We start from the raw sequence: 26838 nt of genomic DNA on the forward strand, positions 1-26838 counted from the left end.
TAGTATATCTTTGTTACTACTGCTTCAGTTTTTAAGCTTGTTGCTTTTATATTTAAGGGTGTATATTTCCTTTACATTCTTCTGCATTACAATTAGAGGGCATTCACAAATGAGACACCACACATCCAATAATAAAAATAATTGGTGCTGTTGTTGGCAGACTTGATTATTCTAAAACTGCGGAGAGGATAGAATGGGAAGCCGTCATTAAGGTTTGCTGTTCCAGGGGATTTTCCATCCTTGAGAAAGATGACTGACTATCTTGCTCGTCTCCTTTTCTGTTATATATAATATTTATATAATACATATATAATTATTTGAGAAAATAAATGTATTCCGTAAAATAGGAATCTAGCTAAAACACAACGAGTTTAAGTTCCGGTTTTGTAATGAGCCGCTCTTTCCTCAGTTTCACGGCACTATAGCAACCTGCCTGAAGTTGTTTTCTGCTCCAAGAACCTGCTTGCTGTGAGTAGGCTCCAGTCTGAGCTCCTCCTCCCCTCTCGGCGAGCAGCCAGTGTTGCAGAAAGAGTTACTAGTACACTACCAACAACACGGTATTCAAGTCGGTATGGCTGCTGCTGGGGTCTGACTGTGCAGCATGTTTTTCTCCCGAATACAAGAAGAAAAAAAACGATTTCCTCGCAGAAAGCGGAATATATATTTCTCTTAGGAAAAAGACAAACATACAGTGTTCACTCTGTGAATCCCGCACTCGGAAGAGAAGAAAGGCTGGAAGAACAGGAGGCGCATTTGCCAGCGGTATGCCGTAAAAGCTGGAGCGGGGGAAAGGGAAACCCTTTTCAGTCGCCGTAAACAAATTCAGATCGGTGTCTCGGCCTTGCACTCGCTGACCCTGCTGGAGGGAGAGGTATGCGGGTTTCTCGGCTCGGTGTGCTTATCGCGACGTGTCGAGCTGTGCTGCGAGTGGAGGTCTGAGATGCGGCTGTGGCCGCCGTGTGTGCGCAGTCCGCGGCGCCTGGTCCCGGTCTGCCTGCCGGCCGCGGCCGCGCAGGAGCGGAGAGGAGCGGAGAGGAGCGGGGCACCGGCCCGCCGGGCAGAGCGGCTCCTCCGGGGCTGGAGCCCCGCTCTACTGCACAGACCACAAGGCGGACCGCTTACAGGGCGAAAAAAACAAAACAAAAAACTTGTGCAGAATCTGTTCGCATTTTTTAAAAAAACCCAACATTTTATGATCCTTTTGACGACAGATCATGAAATAGGTATTTTAATAATACATTTAAATAAAAAGGTTCATGTAGTAGTATGGATCTAAAAGTGGTGGTGTGTCATTGACTAAAGACAAACAATTATTATAAGTAAAAGGACACTATTGGGGTTTAACATCACTCCTAATATATCCCAATGTCCGCATCATTTTTGGTAACAGTTTCGTTTTACTAATGACTGATACACAGTGCAAATGCTGTTTTGACATACAGTGGTCAATAAAATGCTTAGTATTTGTAATTGCTGAAAAGTACCTTAGACCGCTCGGAGTGCTTTATCTTATGGAGTTCTAGTGGTACTGCACCCTGCTAATGAACTTCAACAGAAATTACGTTAAATGGATTTACAGGCGCAGTCAGGGATAATTATAACATTTTAAATGGTTTAAAGTATCGTGTTTTTTATTTTATCGGCATATGCAGTGGAAACAGCATGGGCAAATTAACTTTCCCGTTACTTTTAAATATTAGACATCTTATCAGATGGTGTTTAGAATGGGCGCTCTAGTTCTGTTATTTCTGAATGTGTTTACAGCGGCACTCCGTTTCTTGCTTCGTAAGGTCACACACGGTTCAGTAGGGTTTTCCTAAGAAGTAATTTCGTTCTTGGGCCGGCATTCCAGATGTCAAACCAGAGATCACTGATGCTTGTTTCTCTGGAGTTGTGTGTTAATCCTGCTTTAGAACTGGAGAGACTGGAATACAGGTAACCTAATGGTTGTGGGTGTCATTTACTGTAAGCAGCAGAAAGTCAGTATGGATTATTGCTCATGGGCGAATTCAGTGTAGCATAAAAGTCAGTCCCCTGACAGGGTGTGTCTTGTGAAAACAATATGAAAAGACTTTAATTTATGAGTAAAATAACTATGATTTGCAGAGATACTAAAACTGACACCGAGCACACTTCTGAAGGAAATTAACATAGTACGAGATACTGTGTGTGTCTCCACACAATACAAGAATGCTTTTTAACATTCAGACTTTGAAGAAATTAGATATTCAATTTGTGAAGCACAAGGATGTGTTTTGAAACACTCTGCTTTTGTCTCAGTATTTAAATCTTGGGAAGAAAATAATTGTTACAAACGAGAGGCCTTCAGCCCATCTTGTCTCTCTGGTAGTTAGTAGCTAACTGATCCAAGGATCTGCTCCAGCCTATTTGTGAAAGACACCACAGTATTGGCTTCAATCACATAGCTGGGTAGCTTGCTTCATATTTCCACGATCCTTGCGTAGAGTGGTGCACCTGTTCTAATTTTAAACACTCTTTTATATAGATTCCATTTCTGCCCTAAACATTCCCTGAAGCCCTTCAGTGTTTCTGGTTGCCCTTCTCTAGTCTGATCCCAAAGCAGCAATATTAACTCTGTAATGTGGTGACCTAAATTGTACACAAATCCTGTTTCTGGCCACCTCTGACAATGATACAGTAAGTGACTTGAGGTAACAGTAGTGTTCTAAACTCTCACACTGAAGAAGTGGCTTAATGGGTGTCTCCTGTAGTAACCATAATGTCTTCTGTCTTTTGGACTTGAGTTAATAACTCGCTAATTGCATTGGCTTAATCAAGAAGTCTATTTTTATTTCCGCTGTGGTATCGCCACTGTAGAGAATGTGTAGCTAGGGTTTTGTTTTATCATACAAACAAAATACAATACAAAAGAAAACTGGTTGAATTTTAAGTGCACCTTTTGAAAAGGTCTTCATGAGCTTTATTTTCCTTCCTATTTTTCTAATCCTTTATTCAACCACTTAAGTCAATTGAGAATGTTATAATGTGTTAGAGGAACATAAATCAATTAAGATGATTTATTAAATGATGTGATCACAACACAGCATGAAACAACAGTAATACTGTAGAGAAAGAAAGAAAGCTTCAGTACTCATACGGCTGCAGTACAGCTGTTCTGTAGTGCGAACAGGAGTAGAGATGTGACCCAACATTCCTCAGTGTGGTAAGATTTCAGACCTGGTCTGATTTTGTGTCCTGGGGTCAGGTGGTACAGCTGTACTGCCGGGAACTTCAACAAGTGAATGTTTTTTTTTAATGTTTTACATTTTTGTGCATGTTTTGGGTTGATGTGTCTGTATAGTTATAAAAGGAAGTTTATTTTTTGTTAGGCAACAAGGCATCTTATTGCTTTATCTTTTGTACAGCAGTCATCATAGACGTGAAACCTATCTATACGTTTGTTATGGGGTGTCCATAATTGTTTGTAATTTAAGGGAAATATTTCTGTATTTGAAACAGGAGACAGTAATGTTCCCTTTAAGACCTGAGTTGAATTCAATGAAGGATGTGGAGTGTGCCTAGAAGCTCCTGAGATAGAATTAAGGAGAAGCTGTAACTTTAAAAGCCCAGTTGCTTTTCTTGTGTCGTTTTCACAGGTTTATTTTGTACAGCATACTGTAAGATATACAGTACCTTATATATTCTGTAAGGTGTAGAAAGGATATATGAAATCAAGAGACAACTCCTGCACATCAAGCAACCCATTCCTTCTACAAAAACATGCTTTCCAAATAAAAACCTGACCTCAGTGTTATTGCTAAATGTTATCCATTGTTAGCTAAGATACTAAGTGCTGAAGAACTGCTGGTTAAGCACAATCTTCAGTCACATTTAAAATTCAGAAGGTTGAGACAGAATGTTAGTGTGCTACTTACAATGTACAAGAGCCAAAAGCCAAATGACTGTCCTGCTGTGTAGGGGGTGCTAGAGTGGCCGACTTGTGCCATGGCACGTGTTATTGTCATGACAAGCAGGAAGAAAATTAAAGACGCAGAGGATAAGCTATTAATGACATTTTCCTTGTATTGTCATCAAAGTTAAAATCTTTTTGTGAATGGGAGAAAGCCTACTCAAAACCTACAGATTCCGGCAAGCAGTTTGTGCTTTAAGGATTTGCTCATTTACTTGTTTGTTGACTTTGACTTGGAGCTTTGACTTTGGCCTCCTGATGTTTCTGCCATTTGTAGAAGCCCTGTTTGAAATTAGCTGCCTCAGATAGAGTTCACCAAGCTCCATTGTGAAAATGAGCATCCTGTGTTTTGTTCTAGAATGGTCCTGTGATGGGGGTTCTTAATTCCACTGCTTGTGAAGGAATATGTCCACTATGAGAAGCGTGCACTCTGCTGGGAGCTACAGTAGGTAAGTGGATGTGTTTCATGAAAACAAGGCCTAACATGTTATTTTCAGCCCTACAGCCTGCTGTGTGGGGCCTGCGAATTTAACACTAGGCTTTGACACTCCTCCTGCCAGACAGCCATGTTAGTCATGATTTTTATATTTATGCACATTGTTTCTCAAATTTGCCAGACTTGTTTCAGAAGTAATTCAGCCTTTAAGGATGTTTAGATTTTTACTAGATTAAAGTTTTAAAGTGAGGTGGTTGTGTAGACTTAGCAATGAGCTGATTGTAGTTTCTCCTAAAAGTTTTTATGATATTGTGATTGATACTTATACAAGCAACCGGCAGTGTAAGGTCTTAGAAACCAGTGCTTGTTCTCATATTCTCCATTTGTGAGCTGTTACTTGTTTGTTGTGCTAAGGAAGAGTTGTGTCTGGCTATGGGGCATTTATAAGGGTGCTTGTGGAACTTTGCTTCATTACCATTGTGGGTACTGTGAGGCTGTGTTTTTGGAAATGGGCAGAGAGTGAGTGTTGTCATTCTGCATGTAGGGTCTTAGAGCTGGAACAAGAATGAGCTCCATCTCAGAGCTGTAGATGTATAACTGCATAATGGCACAGAACAAAACTTCCACATGTGCCAGTGCAATAAAGGTTCACAGACACACTATTGCACCTCCCAGGCCTATAATAACAAGATGTTGTAATTGCCAAGCTCTCTGGGGGTTCCCTAAAAGATGTGCATCAGGAACAGTGGCCTTTCATTAAATTAAATTTGACTATTAATTTAATGCAATTTTCTTGGTACTTTCACCTGTAAGAGCTCAGTCTTTTACAGTAGGTAGGAGTGTGTTTTGTATGGCTAATAGAGATTAGAATGAACCTTATAAGAGATTTGGCCTTAATTCTAAATTTAATTGAAATACATGGGTCAGTTCCAATTCAAGTACGGGCATTTGTGGAATTAGCAATTTTGGTGAAATATCAGTTTCACAACATACAGTGCATGTCAAGTACACTGAATTTCTTTGCAAAAGAGCAGAATAGTGTAGAATTCAGTTGGACAGCTCTGGTCTTTATGCTGACCAAGATCCCCAAAGAATGTTTGACAGCTGGACATTCATTTTGTGGAATTTGCCTTCAGTGTTAAGGAGTTAATGTATTAATGCAGAGCGTGCCCTTTTTCTTAATACCACATTTGTGTTAACCGAGGAAGTTACTCATGGTCATGCCTAAGGTATAAAATCACTCAGAAATACCTGTGCTTTAGAGCTGAGTGAACAAGAGCTTGTCAGTGTCTCTCTGCTCAGCTCTCTGAAGGGCCTTTGTAGTAAACGTATTCCAAACCTACAATGAATAATGTATCCGTACAATAGTATCCCCCATTCCTAGTAGCTTGGATCAGTAGTCAACAGACCTGTATATAATTCATACAATCTCAACAGCAGGTGTCATGACTATCGGCACTGTAGTCAGCTCAAATTCCACAAGTAGGAGACTGAGACAGACATTTGTAGCCACGTCTATTCATAAATTTCTCTTACTTTTACAAGTTATGCTCTATACACTATTACGACTACACTCATCCACAAAGTCATGGATCACACTTGTCACATGTGTGCAACACATGCAACAGCATTACCACAGAAGCCCGTTCTGAAATATCAGTCTACCCAAGCCAACCCTGTCTGCCAACGTAAAGATCTGAAATTGCACCTAGGAGCCTGAGACTGCTTTGCAGCAGGCATTGCATTGTAGCCAATGGAACTGACCCAAGAGTGCATTTACAAAGCAAAGTCTTATTACAGACATAAAACAAAAAACAGCTGAGAAAATACTGGGTAAAGACCAAACCTACAGTGTCTAAAATGTCAGTGTCAGAAGCAAAGATTGGGGTGTGTTACACATCCTAGGTCATTTATTATCCTGCAGGATACAGGGAGTAAGTGATGAACCTCCCTGGGTCAATGAGTGAGTGACCATCTATAGACACCCACTTAAGAGCAGGATGCTCTTCAAGAGCTCTGTGTTAAAGATATCCTTAGTGGCTAAAAGGCACATTAGGCTGAATGGCAGATGTGGCCTAATCCTTTATCATGATAGATGGTTAGTTTAGAGAGTAGCTTGCTTACTTAAGTTTTACTTACTTTACCACCTACTACTGTATATTTATTTGGATTGGTCTGACTATGTACAGTTTTGGTCCTAAGGTTTTGGTTGTCATTCTGTAATGCTTTTGCCTCATTGGCCCTTGTGGGGCTGCTGTTAGTTAGACTACTTCACCTTTAACAGTCACCAAAGAGAAGAGTTAGAGAAATCCTGATTCAAAAGCAGCAGCAAAAATAAATTACTAGGCTGAACATGTAGATGCAGTCATGAGAACTGAATTAGTATTCTTGGGGCATTTTTATTGTCAGTTGGTAATGTTCTGAAACTCAGTGCACTGTAGAAGCTAGGCTCATGCACAGGGAATGGAAAGACCACATGTTGTTTATGTGTTGCAGCTTATGCATTCAGTAGATCTGAAGGAACATGTCCTGTCATTTGAAAAAGTGCCTTAAGATCAAAGCATTTGCATCTGTGCTTCTGTAACTCACTAGTGAAGTATGTGGATACAAATTTTGAGTATATAGTGTATAAAATAATTATGGAAACAAAGGAAAAATGATGCATTAAATTCTGGGGTAAAATTAGTATTATGGTACAATGCAATTGATTGTCGAGCAGCACATTAGAAAGTATCACTGCAGCTCAAGGCAGTGGAGTTTGTGACAAATACCTCCTGAAATGGAAATCACTCATGACAAATAAAGCCTTACTTTTTAGCTAATGAAGACAACTCCTACAGACAGATTACAGCCTACATTCCTGTTTCACCTACTGCTGTATCTAGATGTGTTAGAGAAAGTGGTGCCGATGAAGTAGGAAAGGAAGAAAACCTTCTTTCTTTAAACCCAATAACCATTTCGTCAGAGTAAACTTTGTGCGTGATAGGTGATGATCCAACAGAGATCCTGTGAATGACTTTAATGTACGTTCAGGGCTTAATATTTCTGTAAAAGTAGTAAAAACACACAAGTGCACAGTGGTCACCGAGGATTTCCAGCAGACCGGAAGCCTTTGCTGAGGAGACGTGCTATTGGGCTGATATGAACTGCTGCAATAAAACAACAGGATGATTAAACTTAAACACTTCATAAAACATACCACACTTCAGCTTTGTCAGTATTCAGTGGCAGTTTTTCTGAAGGTGGGCAGGAGAGAAATATGAAGAGGTAAAAACGCTACAGTGTGAAGCATTAGGGTGGATCATTGCAATTCTAGGTCTGAACCTCAGCCAAGGATATCTTGGATTTGAAGACCAAGCGTGCCCTGGCTGCCAGCGGAGACCATGCCATTCCCTCAGGAGCCTCTCATGTGGCAGGAGCTCATCTTCAACATTGCCTCAAGCATAAAGTTGATGTGGTGAAAACTGATTGGAATGGAAAGGCTGATGTTACGTTCTACATAAATCACAATGCTCATGAACCAAATACTAATGTATTGCTCAATATATTTGGAAATTGTCTGTACTAAAGCATATTGCCTACATTTATTTTCATCATATACCCATTTTTTCTTTGTTTCTTTATTTCTCTTACACTAAGTTGTCTAATGCAATAAGTGATCGTATTTCCTGCAATGCCATAGAAATGTGGATTTACCTATATTGTCTTTCAAGATCCCCTTTTTTTCCTTTGGCACATCACTGCTTCTGCCTATTCTACTGCAGATTTCTGTACTTCTATAGGGATTTCTAATTGGACATCTGATCCTTTTGGTTGTTTTCCTTGGGTATTATGGACTAGAGCTGCGCTTTATGAACTGATCTTGCCTGCTGGAGAAATAGGCAAATGTGAAGTCACTATTATATTCTTTATGATAGTGAAAACAAATCCAATGATAAAATGCTGATCATATTTATCAAGTTAGTTTTGCTTTTTTTCCTTCAAATCTAGTTGTAGTTTCACATAATGCTCAATATAGTGGGGGTTGTTGTAGAAATAAATCAAAGCAAATCAAATCTATTTTCTAATGACTTCATGAAATTTAAGGTCACAGGTGAGTCAGAGTCTATCCCAGTAAGCAAGGGTTGCAAGGCAGGATCCTCCCTGGACAGGACACCAGCCCATCTTAGGACACACACGTGCACCAGGGCCAGTTTTCCCAGAAGCCACTTAACCCACCATTATATCTTTGGACTGAGGGAGGAAACCCGTGTGAACACAGGGAGAACATACGAACTGCACACAGACAGCCCCCCAGGTCCAGGATTGAACCCCAAGCCCCAGAGAGGCAGCAGTGCAAACCACTGCATCACTGCTTTCTATGGAGAAAGTTTGCTTTACATTCATGTCCACGATTTCTTTGAAATAATTCACTAAATTGCTTTTCGGAGAGTTTAATTTGTTTTGCTCTTGCGCTTTTAGTTCTGCATGATTACTTACACTCTTGGGCTACAAAGCCATTCTCTGATGTTCAGAAATAATCTGCTCACTCTTTATACACCAGAAACTGAAATTGCACCAACATTGCACTTTGGAACATGCAACTTTGTTTTGAAAGCTATTAATGGTGGTGTCCAGATTTCACATTTGAAGAAGCTGTCCCGTTCAAATATGAAAAAATCAAAATATGAAAAAGAATAATAACTTATATTAATACACACATTTTTATAATAATATTTTGTGTGAACTAATTGCATTCACATTGAAATCTGTTTTTTCACACTGGCAGTTCCTTGGTCAATATTCTTGGCTCAGTAAGGCTTTACTGATAGATTGGACTTGTGCATTTCAGTTCTGTCTTATTTGGAGGGATAGTGCTTAAGTAAGTGCTGCTATAAAGGTGTTGTATTTCCACAATACCTCAGCAAAGTTTCAGAAAAGATACATTTATCATACTGTAAGAGTGTGGTTCCTTTGTGAGAAATGTTCAAAAAATGTCCAAACATCAAATGTTTTTTATTATTTTTTGTATGATTGTTTTCTTTATTAAATTTTGGAGTTGCAGTGTAATTGAGAGGTTTTGATCTCATTTTATCAACTGATAGTTATCAGAGTGTACGTGTACTGTATATGTATAGTATGTGGGGGGGTGTCTTTAAGTCTTGGATTTTATGGATGTACTGTAATACCAGGTAAGCAGAGGTGGTTAAACTCTTAATTTTTGCAGTTGTGATTTTCCCAACGTTGAAAATGATTTGTATGTTATTACTGTTTTTTGTGCAATTAAATTGCAGTGAATCTATTTATTGTCCGAGCTCTTAATGTAATGTACTTGAATGCTTGAAGAAACATTATTTCGTTTCTCTGTTTCTGTCAGCTGTATTTGTTTTTGCATGTCACAATGGATATAAACTATACCAGGGTTGGAAGGCTCCTTAAGAGTATCTAATTACCAGAATTCCACTGTCGACCAAAACAACAAAATGTTTTTGTTACCATGACCAGTTCATTACGCAGTCAAACATAGTCAGAAACTGTAGGCTGTCTACTGTTTAATTTGGCTGTACTGTAATCACATATGGACTGTTCTGATAGAGGTTTTCGATGAAGAGTATTTATAAGTAAATTCTAGAATTATTTTGAATGTTAACACGGTAGTTTCTTTTCTATATGGATTTTGTCATTCCCTAAAAAACTAAATGTGAGACTTACTGTAGAATGGTACTGCTTCCATGTACAGTCTGAAGAAATTTTCCAAAAGCTAAGTTTCAGCACTAGCACACCTGCCTTAATTAATCTTTCCTCAAGTTCAGATTCAAGGAACAAGTATGTTGGAATTATGAATCACTCTTGTTCTCTCAGTATACAGACAGATAAAGACAGCAATACATAGAGGAGAGTAGTAAAAAGACAATGCCTTCCAGTAAACAGTATAGTACAACATACAATAAATATTTTATAATATGGGATAGTAAAGAATAGTTGCTATATGTCGTGCAAAATTGCAATATTCTAACTGCAATTTTTTAGCAATTAGTCATTTTGCAGTTAGCTAAGTAGTTGATCATAACATATACTGCTGGGGGATAAAAGTAGTTTCTGTACCCGGTGGTCTGTGTTTTGAAACTGTGGTATCTCCTGCCAGACTGTAGAGGTGAGAACAGTTTGTGCCTGGGGTGGTTATAATCCTGTTATGGCACAGGCTTTTGTTTCAGCAAGGGTTAATCTAGATCTCATTCACTAATGGTAAGTGAGATCCTGTGAATCCTTTGGAGATGCCACTGCCTGCTGTGTGGTCTTATATAAAAAATATAGTTTTGTACTAAGGTATTCACAAGGACTAGTAAAATATTTGTCCTGGGTTTTTCTTTCCAGGGCAATTGTGTGCAAATGCTGTCCGTGATGAATTATGTTTTGGTGAATTATTTGAATTTGGTATTAGATTAGATGTACAGAACATCTTGATAAGACCATAGCAGTTGGCTGTGATGGCTGTAACTGATGGTGACATTTCCTCACACAGGTACAAAGGCGATGATGTAAACGCTGCTTGCCTCTGCTTCTAGTCTGAAAGATGAGTGAGGTGCAGGCGACTGTGGAATTCTCTGTGGAGCTCCACAAGTTCTACAATGTGGATCTCTTCCAGAGAGGGTAAGTCAAACCCCTGTACGTCTTACTGAAGCAGCTGGCTTCAACAAAGTCCTCCTCTTCACCCAAGAGGGCAGAAAATGTTCAAAGAGGATGCTGAACTAGTTGCAAGGAGGCATCATTGCATTAGCACATTTTTAAGAACTAAATTTAAGGTGCTTGACAGTGGATACATGAGGGAAAAGCAGCAGCAAAAAAGAAAAGGGGCACACCCACCACAATGATGGTTCAAAATGCAGGATGGCTTTTTTGATGGTTCTCATTCTACAGAGGTCCATAGTTTTAATATGCATTACAAAAGTTGGAAGAAAGTGTTTCAGTCCAGAAGGCCAGGAGTGACAGTTTCCCAGTCACATTTTCCCAATCCTCTTGGGTAAAACACAGAAAATATGAAATGCTCAGTATAACAACTAATAACAGAATTACACATCATTGTAGAGGCAAGAGATTTCATCTCATCATGGTCTTCCTCAGGCAACAATTATATCTAGCATGGCTTAGAATAAAGTTTTAATGTTAAATTGTGTATTGCCAAAAATAAGTTTACACAAGTAAATCTTATAATGGGTGTTAATGGAAACATTAAAAAATGGTACTGAAATATCCATCTGAGACCCCTGCAAAAATGAATTACATGGTAAAATAGCTTCTGCATTTACTCCTTATTAAGTTTTACCTTTTACCTTTATTGCTTTGTTAGGTGTTATTCTTCCATTTTCATTGCTCATAATTGTTGTGTACACTGTATTTAGCACATGGAAGATCCCTGAAACAGCCTGGCTTGGAATTCTGGCAAACAGTGACTCCTCATACTGATGTAACACAGAGTCTAGGATGGACTCCCTGCCCTGTCTACAGTATAAAACGCTAACACAGATGACCAAGGTGTGGAGGCTGTAATTACTCTGAACAGCTCTGCTGATGTACAATAAGAACAACCACACCTTTATGCAAAGCCCAATGTAGAAACTGAAACTTTCAATGCAATTACATTTAACATTTACTATTAGATTAACATTTACTAACCATTTCTGCAGTTGTTTGTAGGCTCACCGGTGGCCCCTGCTGGCCATCCTTTTGTTACTGCACTCCCTTTCTCCAGCGGTTAAGACTTGTACGGGGAAGGTTGTGGCTCAGCACTCCTCTTCCTGTCTCACTGGGTGCCCTGAGAGAACTGAAGCTCCTCATCTACTCTCTTTCAGCTGACATGTTAAGCTAAAGTTCTGTGACCCTCGCTTCTGTGAGTCAGTTTTGATAGCCAATAGCTATTTGAAAATAGCCTGCTAATTGAATTTGGGTCCTTGCATTCGGTCTTTGATTTGTTACATATTTGCTTTTTTTAAAGAAGAAAATTCACTTCTGATACAGAGGGATGCATTACATGGTAAAATGAGTTGGTTTATCATTCTCATGAGATCTCAAGTATCTAAAAGGAAGTTGTATTTGCCTATTTAAGTGTGGGGAATAATTCCTGTCAGAACGGTGTTCCCCTGCACCTCTCTATCGCAGTGGATTAGTGTTATGGATTACATGATGGATTAGTGTGTGGCAGAGTGGGTGTGCTGGGTTTCAGGGGCTGTAGACACCTGATATCAGTAAAACTAACTTAGATGGCACCTTACAGGAGATTGCTCTGGGAATCTTAATGTAACTTATTTCATCTTGGCCAGCATGGAAGAAGCCTGACACATGCTTATAATTGTGTTAAAATTAAATTAATCAAATCAACATGCAGAAACTATGTAATGTATTAAGTATTTGTTGTACATTTTTTTCTGTAATGCATCCAACCATTTTCTAACCGTTCCTCCCAGGTCAGGGGCACAAGGCAGTGTCCTGACCCAGTCCATCACAGAGCACACAGACACACTCACACTTGCTCACAGACAGACAGTCACACACTCAGAGCAGGGCCAGTTTTCCCAGAAGCCAGTTAACATGCCAGTGTGTCTTCGGACTGTGAGAGGAAACCAGAGCACCCAGGGAAAACCCACACAAACACGGGGTGAACATTCAAACTCCACACAGATAGTACATTAAGACTGAAATTGAACCCAGGACCCCAGTTAGTAATGCTAACTACTGTGCCTCTGTATTCAATATTTCTTCAAATATGTAGCACACCGAACTCAATTCAGGGAGTAAGCTACTTCATGTCATGCAGTAACTGTGTGTGTTTTGTGAGAGGCTTCCGAAAATTATTTTCCAGAATGATCATGTGGTTTGGTTCTCTAAATGTACATGTTCCTTAAAGTAGTGTCACAACTGTGCTATTGTGAAGAGGTAGTGAAACATGCTGTGATGTGAGTGAAATAATCCTCTTTTCACTGCTGTTAGCAAGTATCAGTTGGCTTGCTGCCTGTTGATTAGTGATGTTGTACTCATAGATCACAGACAAGGTTTAGTGAATGAAATGTCATGGTTTTGTCAATAATATAGTCCTATTGCTAATAAGAGACATGCTTTCGTTTTTTATTTCCTTGTTCATAATGTGTAGATTGCACAGGAAATTCAAATCTGTTGTGAATCAGTCTCCTGTGAAAACCAAGAAAAGGTTTTTCAGATGCTGTAGTGCTGTCTACTATTGCAATATATGTACAGTACTGTAAACGTGGATGGTACTGTACAATGTTTAACTGTCTAATTCAGAATTAGGATTTCTTCATTTCTTAGGCAATGCAATTGCAACTCCAAATATTCCTGCTGCACCAGTTTATTTGAAAGTATTGTGCCCCCTGGAAAGAAATTCAGCGTCTGCTTTATGTGATCAGTATGCTGAAAGTGTGCCAGTACACGGTGTTGAATATAAACGTACAAACTTTCTTTAAGCTACTCTGCTTTGTACAATTCGGGAAAATACTTATATAATTTACTGTTGATTGTTTTTAATAGGAGATGACAGAGAACTGATGCATACACAATAATATCTATCATTTATTGGATATATACAGTATAGTGCTTTTAGTCACAAAGGATTTCAAAGAGCCGTACATACAGGAGGGCCAACATCATTCCCCCGTGAAGTGCAGCCAGCAGCTCCACCCCGTGCCCAAGCAGATATTTAAGTAGTTAACGTTAGGTCTGCTGGTTTCTGTGCTTAGACATGCAGGAATGGGTGGTTTTACTATTGTGTTGTTCTGTAGCTTGTGTTTTAAATTACAATGTGTGAAAAGACAGAAGCAGTGTGCACGCTGCAGACAGTATTAAAGAACAATGATTTATCATCTTAATGGGTTCTTTCCATCAGAGGCAATAAACAGTTATAATCTTTACCCAGTGATTAATACAGATGCTGTTGGCTTGTGGTTTGGATGCTAAACTGAATACTTGATTCACCAATAGCATTCGGGAACTGTGTCCAAATCAAGGACTACAAGGTGCCTCTCGTGTCTGGAGGTGGCTGACAGTTATCAGGCTGCACGACTCCCAGGCTGTGACCGCGGGTTACAGCAGCAGTGCGGGATTGCTCACAACCTCCAGTGTTCCTTCATCTCCCTGTTCTGCACATAAAACAAGCTGAGGCATGTGATATGCCATCATTTCTACTTAACATTCTTCCTTTTGAGGTTTTAGGTTATTTCATAGGATTGTTAAACCTTTGCAATTTGAAGTACAAAACCATGAATGAAAGCAGGCTGAAATCTCCAATGCTTGTATGAATGAGGAGACCTGCCAGAGCCTCAGTGTGCAGGAGCTCATTCCATCTCCGTGTTGGTTGTAGAAGTGTCAGAAGGTTTCCTGGTCGGATTCGTTAAAGTTGGAATACTGAAGCTTTTAGACTATACTTTAAAAGGATTATAATCTGGTTCTCTTTACCCAAAAGAAAGTTGAAGCTAACTGAGAAATAGTGTGCATTGTGAGGAGAGACAGAATTACCAATCTGCACAAGAAGCATAGTTGTGAGATCTGCAAACTCCAGCATGTTTTTTCTTGGTTTTGAGCACAAAACTGCTGTTCAAGATGTGTGCCTTTGTGCACAAGCAAAACCATGACTGTGTGCACAGTAATGTGGACTGTCTTGTTCAAGAACAACCATATTGTCCTTGTGAAATTATGTGCTCAGCACTTCCTCCATTGTTTCCTTGAAAATGTAGGGGTGGGTGTGTTTGCAATTTGTGCCCCGATGATGCCTGAGATTCTGTAACATGCTAGTTTTACTAAGTGCATGGAAAAATGGGGGATAGATTGAGGCACTACAATCTTTACTGAGGAAAACTAAAATGCTGATTGCTTTTGTACCAATTGAAAGACAAAACCAGCTGCCAGGCTTTGTATACTTGCAGTTTGAATACACTCCAGATAGGGGATTAGTTGTAGTACATTTACTTGGTAAGAAAAAACAGTAAACTCTGGAAAAATGTAAAAACGCAGTCTGGAGGAGAACTTTGGCCAGCATTCATAATGGGTACTGTTGCTGATACAAGAAAAAAAAAAGATTTGTAAATGATTTAATCTTGTAAATTTAAGAAACTGTGCAATGCTCCTTTCAATCACCCAGAGTTGCATCATCCCCACAAATTGAGCACTTCTTCTTCGAGCTTCCTTATTCACAACCAAAGAGCTGGAGATTTTGTGTCAGAATTTCCGTAGAGTATGCACACATTTTAGTCCTGCTGGTATTAAAAGAATCAGAGGCCAAATGCACTGTATAGCAACTTGCTGCATGGAATGGTACTTATGTACAAAATAAAACTGCCAGATATGGCACTGTCTGAATTGGAGTATTTGGTTCTTTCCCACTTTTTTCTCACTTTCTCATTTCTCATTTCCCGTGCACTGATCCTCAGTTTCCATTGTGGTGCTGGGGTGGAGACTCATTTCCTGAGCTGTCGGATTCCTCCTGCCGTGGGGCTGGAGGCAAGGTACATGGGATTATGCCAAGGGCTGCTTGCTGATTGACACACGGCTGTCCTGGGGGGAGGGGTCTAAACTTCTAAAACATTTCACTTCTCAAAAATAACACACTTTACCTGCTGTGAACAGGAAGTGCCTGTGGACAATTTTGTTTCAAAACATTGAAATCAATATGCACTGTAAAAATATTTTTGATTTTTTGCTCCTGGCACTAACTAGGGTTTTTTTAGCCTAGCTGAGACTAGTTGAGTCAGTACACATTGAGAACAGATCTTGTACAGCAGGTTAGCTCAGTGCATTGCTCTTTGTAGGGTGTTTGACTGGTATCATTGCTTTACTGAGCCAAAACCGATGATGCGTTAAGAACAATAAATCCTTAATGCCTCACACCTGAAGAGGGCTTCACAGCTTGTTTATTTGTTTGTTCTTTCTTGCGTAGCCGCTGTAGGTTCCCCCTTAAAGTCTTTCATCTTGTGTTGTGTATCTTTTTCACTGGCATGCTGGCTGTATCTGCAGTCACAAACTGCTTTTATGTTACTTTTATAGGGAAGCAGAAGGAAGCATTGCTAGATAAGAGATGAGTGAGACTGCTGTTCATTAGCATTGTAATGCTACTTTGTCACTGCTGTGCTGCAAATGCTGTGAAAAGACAGGTTATCCTCTTAGCGTTTTTGAATCCCTGCTTGTTTGCTTTTCACACACCCCTAGTAAAGCTTGAAGAAATTTAACAACTTGCCTCCAGCTACTGTCTTCCTGCTGTTACTCTAATGAATGTATTCACTTTTAAAATTCCACATGGATTTGAATCTGGGTTAAAGTATTCAGGTGAATAATGTTTGCAGTGTTCGTTGAAACTTGTCGGTCTTAAATTAACACCTTTCTTGTGCAGAATTCTACTTCATCTACACTTTAATGAATGATGCTGGATTTTCAACATTACATTTAAAACATAGACTATTGCAATGGTTGTGTTTAATATTAGCTTCAGCAGGAAGTGCCTGACTATTTAAAATTATTCTGATATGCCATTGTCTCCAGGGACAGGTTGTGCTAATGTGATCCTGCCCTTGAGTCCAGCAGATAAACAAGGTTCTACTGTGTCTGTGTAAATACATTGACAAGTAAAGGTTTATTCCATGCTGAAATGAGAAAAATAGAAGCACAATGTTTCAGCTGTGGAGCCTTCTTTTCTTTTCAGCATGGAATACATCTTTACTTGTTCCTTTGCAGCCTACACATGCTGACACTTAAATGTAATTTAAAACTGTCCACAATCATACAGGAAGGAGAAATGTTTGGGGAAAAAGTTAAAAATATCCTAAATGAAATTAAATTTATTGTAGTTTGTGTCATCAGTTAAAGAATGTTCAACACATTAAGATAGTTGTGATAGCCCTGGTAAAAAGTGCTGCACCCAGCGTATTTGTATCTGTGAGTTCAGTTTAGACTGTGTGAAACTGCTTTTAATAGAATTACTGTAACAGTAAATATGATTATTCTTGTATACTTCTCTAAACTTCTTATTAATCCCCATATGTAGCCTTTACTTTCTGTTCATTCAGAGCTGATGGAGGTTGAGGCTGTGTAGAGGTGAAGGTTTATTAGATCGTACAGTGGAGACTAGAACTGCTGAAGTTATGCTAGTGATGCTGGCAGGCATCTTCCTTTCCAGCAAGTCTGCAAACGGTTATCAAATACATTTTAGATATTGCACAAGACCACATAGTATGTGTCAACATCTCTGTGTTGTAAGATAATCCTGCAGAAAAATAAAATATTGTTCTTCACAGACTGAAAAGATGTTCACATTGTTGCTGGGGAAATTGTTGTTAGAAGATGTTTAAAGTTGGTTTTAATTGGCGAAGTGTAACACTTCAGCTTTTACAGCCAGCTGCGGAACTTCACCACAGTGGACTAAATCCATCTACATTCCAGCCCAGGACAGAGGCCAGAAACTGAAGAGATCAATGTTCTTCCTGATTCTGACATCCACACACTTGTTACAGTTTACGCCAGTTCTAGTTGCTCTAACTGAGCTACAGATTGTCTGGCCCATGAATGAACTGTTGCATTGTCCGGTGTGTGAGGTTGGAGGGAGCAGAGGCAGGGCTGCACGTATTGTATATTCATTTGGGACTTGGATTACTTTGGAAACAAGGCAGGATGTATTTTGGTTGGCCTACATCTCTTGTTAGAATTAATGTTGTGTGCTATTTGTGTGTCTGTGTATGATCTTCGTGAATTCCTGCTGTGTTCCAGCAGGCAGTTGGTGGAGAGTTATAATAGAGCCTTGTGCATTGAAACTACAGACTCAACCCTTTCAAGCACTCTGACTTAAGGTGCATTGATACTTGTTGTAAAAGATGACATTATTATTTCATTGACAACTCCAAAATTCCTAATTGTTTCTCTATTATGATCAAATCAGTTCAGTTCAAGAAATTATTTTACATGCTATGAGAAAGCAAAACCAAAAGGCTACATTTCTTCAGGAATGGAAAACGTTTTTCTCTGTATCGGATTATTGAAGAGTCAGTGCAAATATTTTAGTTGCTGCTTTAAGCTTTTTTTTTTCAGGCAGCTCTGTTAAAACAACTCTCCAGCTAAATGATGTGTCTCTGCAGGTTTTACCAGATCCGTGCCAACCTGAAGGTGCCACCCCGCGTCCCTCACAAGCTGGAGATGAGCCTTCTGCGCACTGCAGGTCAGCAGCCCCACCTTCACTCCTGCCTTCTACAGTCTGGCATTTGAATAGTGCTTTTCCCAGGGGATCCAAAAGGGCTTTATGCTTTAGTGACTCACTTCATCCACCACCACTGAAGAGCAGCATCACCAGCTCTACTACCTAACAGATCAGGGGGAAGAGTGAGACTTGCCTTCACCAGCTGAATTTCAGTGGGTAGGCCATTAACACATGTCTCTTTAGGAACTTCTAGTGCAGTAGACTCTAGTCAAGATATCATTTGAAGCAGAAGTATTCCGATTTACACCTGTAGTAAAACAGTGACTCGTACACATTATTTTTCTAAGAGTACTTGATTTCTGTTTTTTAAGCACAGTAAAAAAATCGAGAAACCTTCAGTAACACTCCATCAAACTTTCTTGCACTGACAGTGGGTCATATTGGTCTTTGAATGGACTAATAACAACCAACCTGTCCTCTGTACTTGGATACACTGAGTGATAAATCACGATATTTTTGGTGGTGGTTAATTCTCCACATTCTGACATGGGGTCTAAGTAGTGGAATGTCAGGGATATAAAATTGTTGGTTGAGTGTTTGGTGGCAGCCTGAGGAGACTGTTTTGGTATCTTTTTAAGGTCGTGCACAAACTCAAGTAAACTCTTCTGCAGTGTACAGCATTGTTCTTTGTGGGTTTTTATGTGCACTGATCCCTGGAGCCACCTTGATGAAGGTTGGGGTGTTTCACACACAGCTTTTGGTTTTTATCTTAATTTAATTTTTCCCCTATCATAACTTTGTTTTAGTTAAGAACACAGAAGAATCTTTATGAATTACTTCAATGGTCTGTTTAACAGTATTTATTAAATGTGCATGTTTTTTCTCATTGATTAAATATTTAATCCTTTTCTAACATGTAAGCATTTGTATCATATGATGAAAAAGGTCCTTTCTGCTGAGTACAATCCACAGGACTGTAGAAGAAAGCAGATAGACGCTCCCTGACTTCCCCTGCCTGTTGCTTATTAAAAATTATGTGCAGGATTTCCTGACCTTTTAAAGGGAAATGTGTCTTCATCCAAGCTTCAGTTTGTGTTACTTGTTAAATCACAAAACAGGAATTTGAATCACAGAGCTTGTCATTAATATCAAATTCTTCTAAAAGCATTTACATGTGGAGTATCTAAAAGGAAAAAGTGGTATGAATAAAAATAAATTGGAATGCACTGATTTAACCAAAGCAAAACACTTTTTTTATTAAGAGCAGTTGAATCTTCTAAGTGACTACAATATACTGTGAATAATTGTTACTTGGAAATTGATTGCTATTGAAGGAATAGAATTGTCCAGTTCTCATATTCTCATATCAGTTTGTGCATAATGAGATTGTTCTCGTTTTTCACTGTTTCTAGCAGTTTTGACAAGTGTGCTCTGTTTTAGTGATTTTCAAGTATAACACAAGGTAACCAGCTGTAACACTGCTGTTAGGAAAGGCCTAAAAGAGGGAATGGAGGAGACATGCTTGAATGTGAAACTGCTCTGTGGTGTCACATGTCTTTGAGCATGTGGGAGTCTGGTTTAATAGCAAAAACTTCAATGTGAAACATTGTATCTTATTATTAAATTATGACATTTGGTACTCCTTGCATGTTTGTGTGCTCTTAGTGTTATAAATCCTGTCTTTCAACAGGAATTTAGGCCTTTGTGACTTAGTAATTGGTCATATAATTACTTTGAACGTGTGTCTTATTTGGTATTATGTGTTTTTGTGGTAATTTAAAACAGAAAACAGGGAAAAGATAGATAAAACAGAGCATAATGTGCATCTGTATTTACATCGCTAAGTGATGAATAGTTCGTAAATGTTCATATACTGTACTGTAGTTTTTCACAAGAAATGTATTTAACAATGCACAATGCTAAACACAGTAGTGCGAATTATATCATACATTCTTCTGTTTCTCTTATATTGTTTTAGAACATCAAGCTTTTAGTCGAGAATAACAGCTTTCCTTTTTTTGCACTTGCAAACCACATGTTTTCTTACAGTTTTACAAGTTTAGTATTTTTTATTCAAAGTTTTGTCTTCAAAGCTTACAGGAATCTCATTATTCAAATCCTAACTAGCTGCTTGCCCTTCAGAAATACACATATGATTAACAGAACGCAAATATTAGCTTGTTGTCTGGATTCAGTTCCTGGGAGATTCACTGCTTTTATGCTCTTTAAGATATTTCACTTTGGTTACTCCAGTAGAATACCCGGCCATCTGAATATATACAAATGTAAATTGCTTAAGATTAAAGCATCAGACAAATGGATTAATAATGCTTAATTGGATTAATTAATAATTAATAATACAGTGATGTCTGTCATCTCTGCTTTAGGATCGGATCTTGCATTCCCAGCCTCTGTCCATGATGGTGTGGTCTGTAGTAAAACATTTCAGATTCTCTACAAGAATGAGGAAATTGTTGTGAATGATGTCTTGATATTCAAAGTCAAGTTGCTGCTTGATGAAAAGAAGGTAAGGCCAACTCCATGTATAAGTGGCAGTGGACATTTATGTGTTGTTGTAAGTGAAACATTTCTAATTTTATATTTATTTTATAGGATTTCTTTTTGAGCAATAGATTTCCTATGTCACATAAGAAGAGTGATGACATGCTTAAAAGTTTTGGTTTGTAAAGCAGTACTCTAGAAATCAATCAGACCTCAGTTTCTAGTGATATGAAATACAGATCTTTATCCTTTTTGTTGTACTGTAACACACTGGAACCCCACAGTGTGGTATCTGTTCTTCATGGGGAAGAATAAAACATATCTGACGATCTCAGTCAATCTTTGATTGCTGAATGACAATAGTGTTATATGTGACCCTGTTGATTTTCATGTTTTTCATAACATCAGTTTTTCCTACCAAAAAGAGATTTGTTTGTAACTTTTTTTTTCCACAAACAGGCATTTCATTTTTATAGGGAATTTAAATAAGAAATGCAAATTTTTTGTTCTTCTCACAACTTGTGTTATTTTTTAGATTGAAGAATCATTAAATGAAATGGATTTTCAGCTGACTTTAGATCTGCATTTCACAGATGGTGATTATTCGTGAGTATTGATTTTTCTGTATGCAAGAATGAGGCATTTGATAATAAATTATTAATGCTGTTCCAACATTTACAAACAAATTAGTCATATTTAATCTATTGGAAGTACTGGTCTTTTGCTGTGCTAGATGACAATTTTATATTAAATTGTTTAATTTGTTGAATCTCTTTTCTTTTTTTAGTTTTCTATAAGCATGAGTGTCTCAAATGCTGTTGGGTCAGACATAACTATGAATGAGTTTATGTGAACTTTCCTAGCATTGTTTCAAATTCTGTCTTTCAGGCCAGAAGACTTGACATCCTTACAGATGATCAGCAGCCGCACATTGAAATTGCACTTTAGTCTACACAGAGGAGTCCACCAGCATGTCAATGTTATGTTTGACTACTTTCATCTCTCTGTCATATCAGTGGCTGTTCATGGCTCCCTGGTTGCACTACATCAGCCGCTGATAAGGTGTGTGAGGAGGAGAGCCACATGCACAGAGATTATAACAATATTTTATTTAGATAAGCAGAGTTCCAGGGTGCTTCAGGCAGTACAGTAGTCTTTTAAGAGCACTGATTGCTGTAACCTGGACATCGTTGTTTGAATCCTGGTCTGTGTTGCTATCCAGTTGCACCCGGGATTCCCTAAGCAGTGGCACACATTTATCTGAGTGAGCTCCAGCAGGCCAGCGTTGTCTTTCAGCTGCACTGTGGGGTTTGCAGTGTGAATGAGTGGTATTGGTCTGATGAGCATGTTTCAGAGGATGTGTGGGTCTTCATCTTTCCTGATTTGGCGTGAGGGTTTTGCCCTTGATCTCAGGGATTAAGACACTGAACTGAAAGGACAAAAAAGTAAAAAAAAGTGATTCTAAAAGTTTTAGCTTTTTTGAAAAAAATCATGATTTTGCATGTCATATTACCATTTACTGAGAATTGCAGTATTTAAACTAGATGTTTTGTAAATATTCTTTGACTAATGAATTCCACCGAGTTATTCAAAACCACTGCAGCTGGCTTAATCGAGCTTTGAAGAAATATTGGGATTATGAAAAGAGCATTTACTGGCAAATAATATTATAGCCTTTCTACTTTTTAGAGATTAAAGACTTAAACTAGTCCAATTGTAAGAAAATCTGAAAATGACTGATCTGTGGTAGGTCAGTTAAGCAAATGGGTTTTTGTTCCCATTAGTGCTATATCAACCAGAGAATGAAAGTTTGCAAATGAAAATTCTTTTGAGAAGTACTGCATTAATGTATTCATTTATCAATGTTTAAATAATTTCTGTTTTTCTGCCTGTGGAAACTTTCACAAGTGAGGTACAAATAGGCATTGTGAAAGAAATGAGTTCCAGTTTAAAACTAATTCAATATGGATTACACAATATGGAATATGGAGACTGAGACAAGAGCTTGAGAATAGCTCAGATCCCTCTCTGTAACTCTGAGGAATATTTCAGTGTATCTGTCCTTCTTATATTGTTTTTGTGATTGTTTGTAGCTTTCCTCGCCCAGTAAAGAACACTTGGCTGAACAGAAATGCCCCGGCTCAGAATAAGGACTCTGTGATCCCCACTCTCGAGAGCGTTGTTTTTGGTTGCGGTTATGTGAAGCAACTCTCTTCAGATGTGAGAAAAATTATTTCATTACTTCTGCATTTCACATGTCCTAAGACAACTTCCTCAAGGAGCTAAAAATATTATCAACATGTGTATCAACTGTCTCAATTAATTTATGTTCTTGTGTATGATTTTGCATCCTGAAGCTTAGCTGTGAGTAATTTATAAATATGCAAGTTAAGGCCTGCATTCAAGACACTTCAGCAGTGCTGTCCTACATTTAGATCCAGTAATTCACTAAATGATGTCAAGCTGACTACAGCAAGTTTTTGGTTGGTAATACAGAGCTCCTCCTCCTTTAATAATACAACAATGGCAACAGTACTGCTATGAAAAAATAATGAGAATGCTAATATTTATTGTTTAGAAGTGGTATATAATTTCTTTGACTGTGTGTGTCTTTATAAAATTCTGAATGAAAGAAACATTTTTCATAATCCATGAGTTTCTGGTCTACTGCTCTCTCTATAAAGAACAGAAAGGTTGTGGCTTTCAGCGAAGTACAATTATAATGTTTTCTGGAAAGAAGTATGGCAGTAGTATACTGCATTTTTACTTGCTCTCTATTAAAAGCACAGACTCATCCTTTGGAAAACACTGTAAGACTGATGTGGGTGAGATCTCCTTGAACGTTTGTAGGTATTTGGTGCTGATTTTGTGTGTGGATGCAATGATTTTGAAGCCCTTTTGTTAGCCTCTTGAAAACATATTAATTACAGAAGGATGAGGTAGTCGCTTTCTAGGCCTTAAAATACAGACTAGTGACATGAGCCAAAGCCCATGAAGCAATAGCTTTAGCCAGAGATGAGTTAATGATGGAACAGGGACAGTACTTTAAGTATAGCTGATGAGTTCATGATTCTAGACACATGTTTGTGCTGTTATAAGTCTAGCAAAACTAAGCTTCAGATTGAGATGGAAGTTCACAAGAACAGAGAATCATAAATCATGACAGATGTTTGCCGTTTTACTGGTCATGTGGCCTTTACTTGTAGTGAGGATCAGCTTATTCCTCCCTATTATGTCCTTGTGAATTTGTGAAATTTTGTGAAATCCACACATTATGTCTAATTTTGCTAGTTGGCTGCTAATCTTGGTGCATTCATAAACAATACCAATAATACCAATACCAGCAGCTTACCAATGCAGGTAAATAAACCAAACAAATGAATGTTTCATGAAGCACTTCTTATTGTTTTATTGTATCCTTTATTTGAGCACATACAAGATTGTCACTGGAACTTTCCTGTTAGCCATCTCCTAAGATCCATGTGCTATCTGGCAGTCTCTAAAGATCCCCTCCAGCGAAACACCCAGAGCTAGATGAGTTACAAAGATCTACTCACCGAGATCATAATGAGTAAGATACGTAGAGAAGAGAAATAAAGTAGTATATTTTCATATATATATACTGTATGCATATGTGTTTAGTGCAAGAGATTACAGAGAAGATAATTTAAGATAAAAGTTTACTTCAGATTGGGCTGAGATGGTTTAATTTCTTAAGCAGTGCAAAGATTATCCTGGAAACTAGAAAGACTACTAGGATCTTCCATGTGTTTGTGTTTGCCAAGCTTTCACAGCTGTGCATTTTCTTTCAGGGCAGCACATTTGTGGTGTCGGAGAACTGCCTGCAGCATGCCTACAGTTTCCATTACAGCCTCTGTGCTAGTTTGCTGCTTGCGTATCAGGGGCTTTTCAACTACTTCACGATGGTGACAAAGGACCTCCCCTCTTCACACAGAATGGAACTAGGTAGGCTTCTGTGAAGCAGGGGCTGTAAGTCACAGGCACAGCCAGTGAAGCCGTTTGAACCACACTTGGCACTTTGTCTCAAATAATTGAGCTGGATTCTGTAGTTAAATAGAATTGGAAATTGATCATTTAATTTAATGTGTCATAAATTACATTTTGTGATTTTGTGACGTGACTTTTAATGAATAGCATACAATTTGGGTGTGTTATGATGCTCAAGATTTAATTCTCCTGCATGCTGAATTGCACTATGCTGCAGATATTAATAGCTCAAATATGAGTTTAATGATAATGTGTGAGTTTCCTGAAAAAGCTGACTCCTTTTGTTTGAGAAAATTATCATTATAATTTCAGAATTTTTGTTTTACCTTTACTTATAATATAAACAATTAGACAAAACAGATCATTAGAGATACCTTTGAAGTGATATTTAATCCTTAAGTAATAAAGTACTTTTTTAAAGTTTGTGGATAGAACATGAAAATCTAATTTTGTAAGTGCTTTTTTAATTTTTATTCTCTCCCAGTCACCTCAGTATTTCTTTTTCATTTTTTTATTGTATTACTTTTTCTAGTTTTTCTCACGTTTGTGTTTGGTGCTAAATATGCATTAGCTTTTGCTGTGTACTAATCTTACTAACAGTTAACCCCTATTCTCTAGCACCTATGGGAGTTCCTAGGCATTCACAATCCCTGATAGTCACAAGAAGCAAATACTCACTTCTATTAAACGACACTAGACTAACACATTGTTCCTATAGCTGGAATGCGTTGCAGTTTTGTAGTTTTATCTTGTGGTTTAGCGATTTGCTGCAGCTCTCTAGAATCTCTGTCTGGGCTTAATAAGGAGGTTGACGAGACTGCTGCTTCCCATTAACATTTATGTGTCAGGGAGTTTACACTCGATTTACCCCACATGCTTTGGTTTGTCGCTGCTTAGTGGCTAATCTATGTAAGTGTGAGGATTAGCGTTAATCCAGAAAAAGGGAAAGAAAAATAAACGTGCCTATATGTGCAATCCTGTAACTAGCCAAGCCCAGCATGCAAGTCCTATTTGAGCGAGTTCTCAGAAGACCCTATCCCCGAAGCCAGAGAGCCGTCTACATAGGTATGTTCCTGACCTGCTCTGCATCACGTCACGTCTCACTTTTAATAACTTTTTCCTGAACAAACAGAACTGCACCATGTAGTTTGGACATCAAACTATGTTAATCAATAGTCACAGGTGTATCCTTTTATTCCATCATGTAATCAGCATTATTATTACCGTATGTTTAAATTTTTTATTTTTTAATGGAGCTCTTGTGTGAATCATCCCCTACTATAGAGTTGGTTTTGCAGTCAGTTATTTTGAGCTGTTTTTTTGTTCTCCTCATGCAATTTCTGTTTGACTTTCATTAGCAATTTTTAATGATGTTACTTTCAGTTTTTTAATTGGTATCCCATGGCTGCCTGATTAATATTTGAAATTGTGAATTTTTGGTTGAATGAACCTTTTCGTAGTTTAATGACTATGCCTGGGTTTTAAGATTTTATTTCCTTATTTCATCTTGAATTATTGTTTTTTTATAACTACATGGATATTTGAGCAATGTGCTACGTGTTTTCTGGTTTATGTACCTGCCTTTCATGAAACAATTAAGATCTCATTTTAGAAGTATATCTTCTGCTTTACTACCAAGTAAGTGTCAGGTTTGTTTCACTTACATTTTCAGTGTGGTTCAACAGACATTTTGACAGAATAGTTCAGAAGACAGCAGCAGTACTATATAACTTTATTGTGTTATGTTTGACAAATTCAGTTTTGTTTCCTAAAATTCAAGGTTTGATGTATAAAATC

The 26838-nt window shown here is 38.3% G+C and overlaps 1 protein-coding gene across 3 annotated transcripts in view; it reads left to right on the forward strand.

Moving 5' to 3' along the window:
* The first annotated feature begins 519 nt into the window (after positions 1–519).
* fam135a (family with sequence similarity 135 member A) overlaps positions 520–26838 on the forward strand; it is a 38900-nt gene continuing 12581 nt past the window's right edge. For 2 of the 3 annotated variants that reach the window (XM_088933643.1, XM_088933645.1), the window contains exons 1-10: positions 520–871; positions 4290–4380; positions 10870–10997; positions 18473–18552; positions 20919–21058; positions 21569–21639; positions 21922–22095; positions 23127–23253; positions 24846–24999; positions 26029–26106. In XM_088933643.1, the coding sequence (XP_088789769.1) occupies positions 10921–10997; positions 18473–18552; positions 20919–21058; positions 21569–21639; positions 21922–22095; positions 23127–23253; positions 24846–24999; positions 26029–26106 (901 nt within the window). In that variant the 5' untranslated portion in view covers positions 520–871; positions 4290–4380; positions 10870–10920. The remainder of the gene's footprint in view (positions 872–4289; positions 4381–10869; positions 10998–18472; positions 18553–20918; positions 21059–21568; positions 21640–21921; positions 22096–23126; positions 23254–24845; positions 25000–26028; positions 26107–26838) is intronic. The other variant, XM_088933644.1, reaches the window with a different exon arrangement.

Source organism: Atractosteus spatula, chromosome 15, assembly GCF_055471065.1.
Source record: "Atractosteus spatula isolate fAtrSpa1 chromosome 15, fAtrSpa1.hap1, whole genome shotgun sequence".
NCBI classification, from domain to species: domain Eukaryota; kingdom Metazoa; phylum Chordata; class Actinopteri; order Semionotiformes; family Lepisosteidae; genus Atractosteus; species Atractosteus spatula.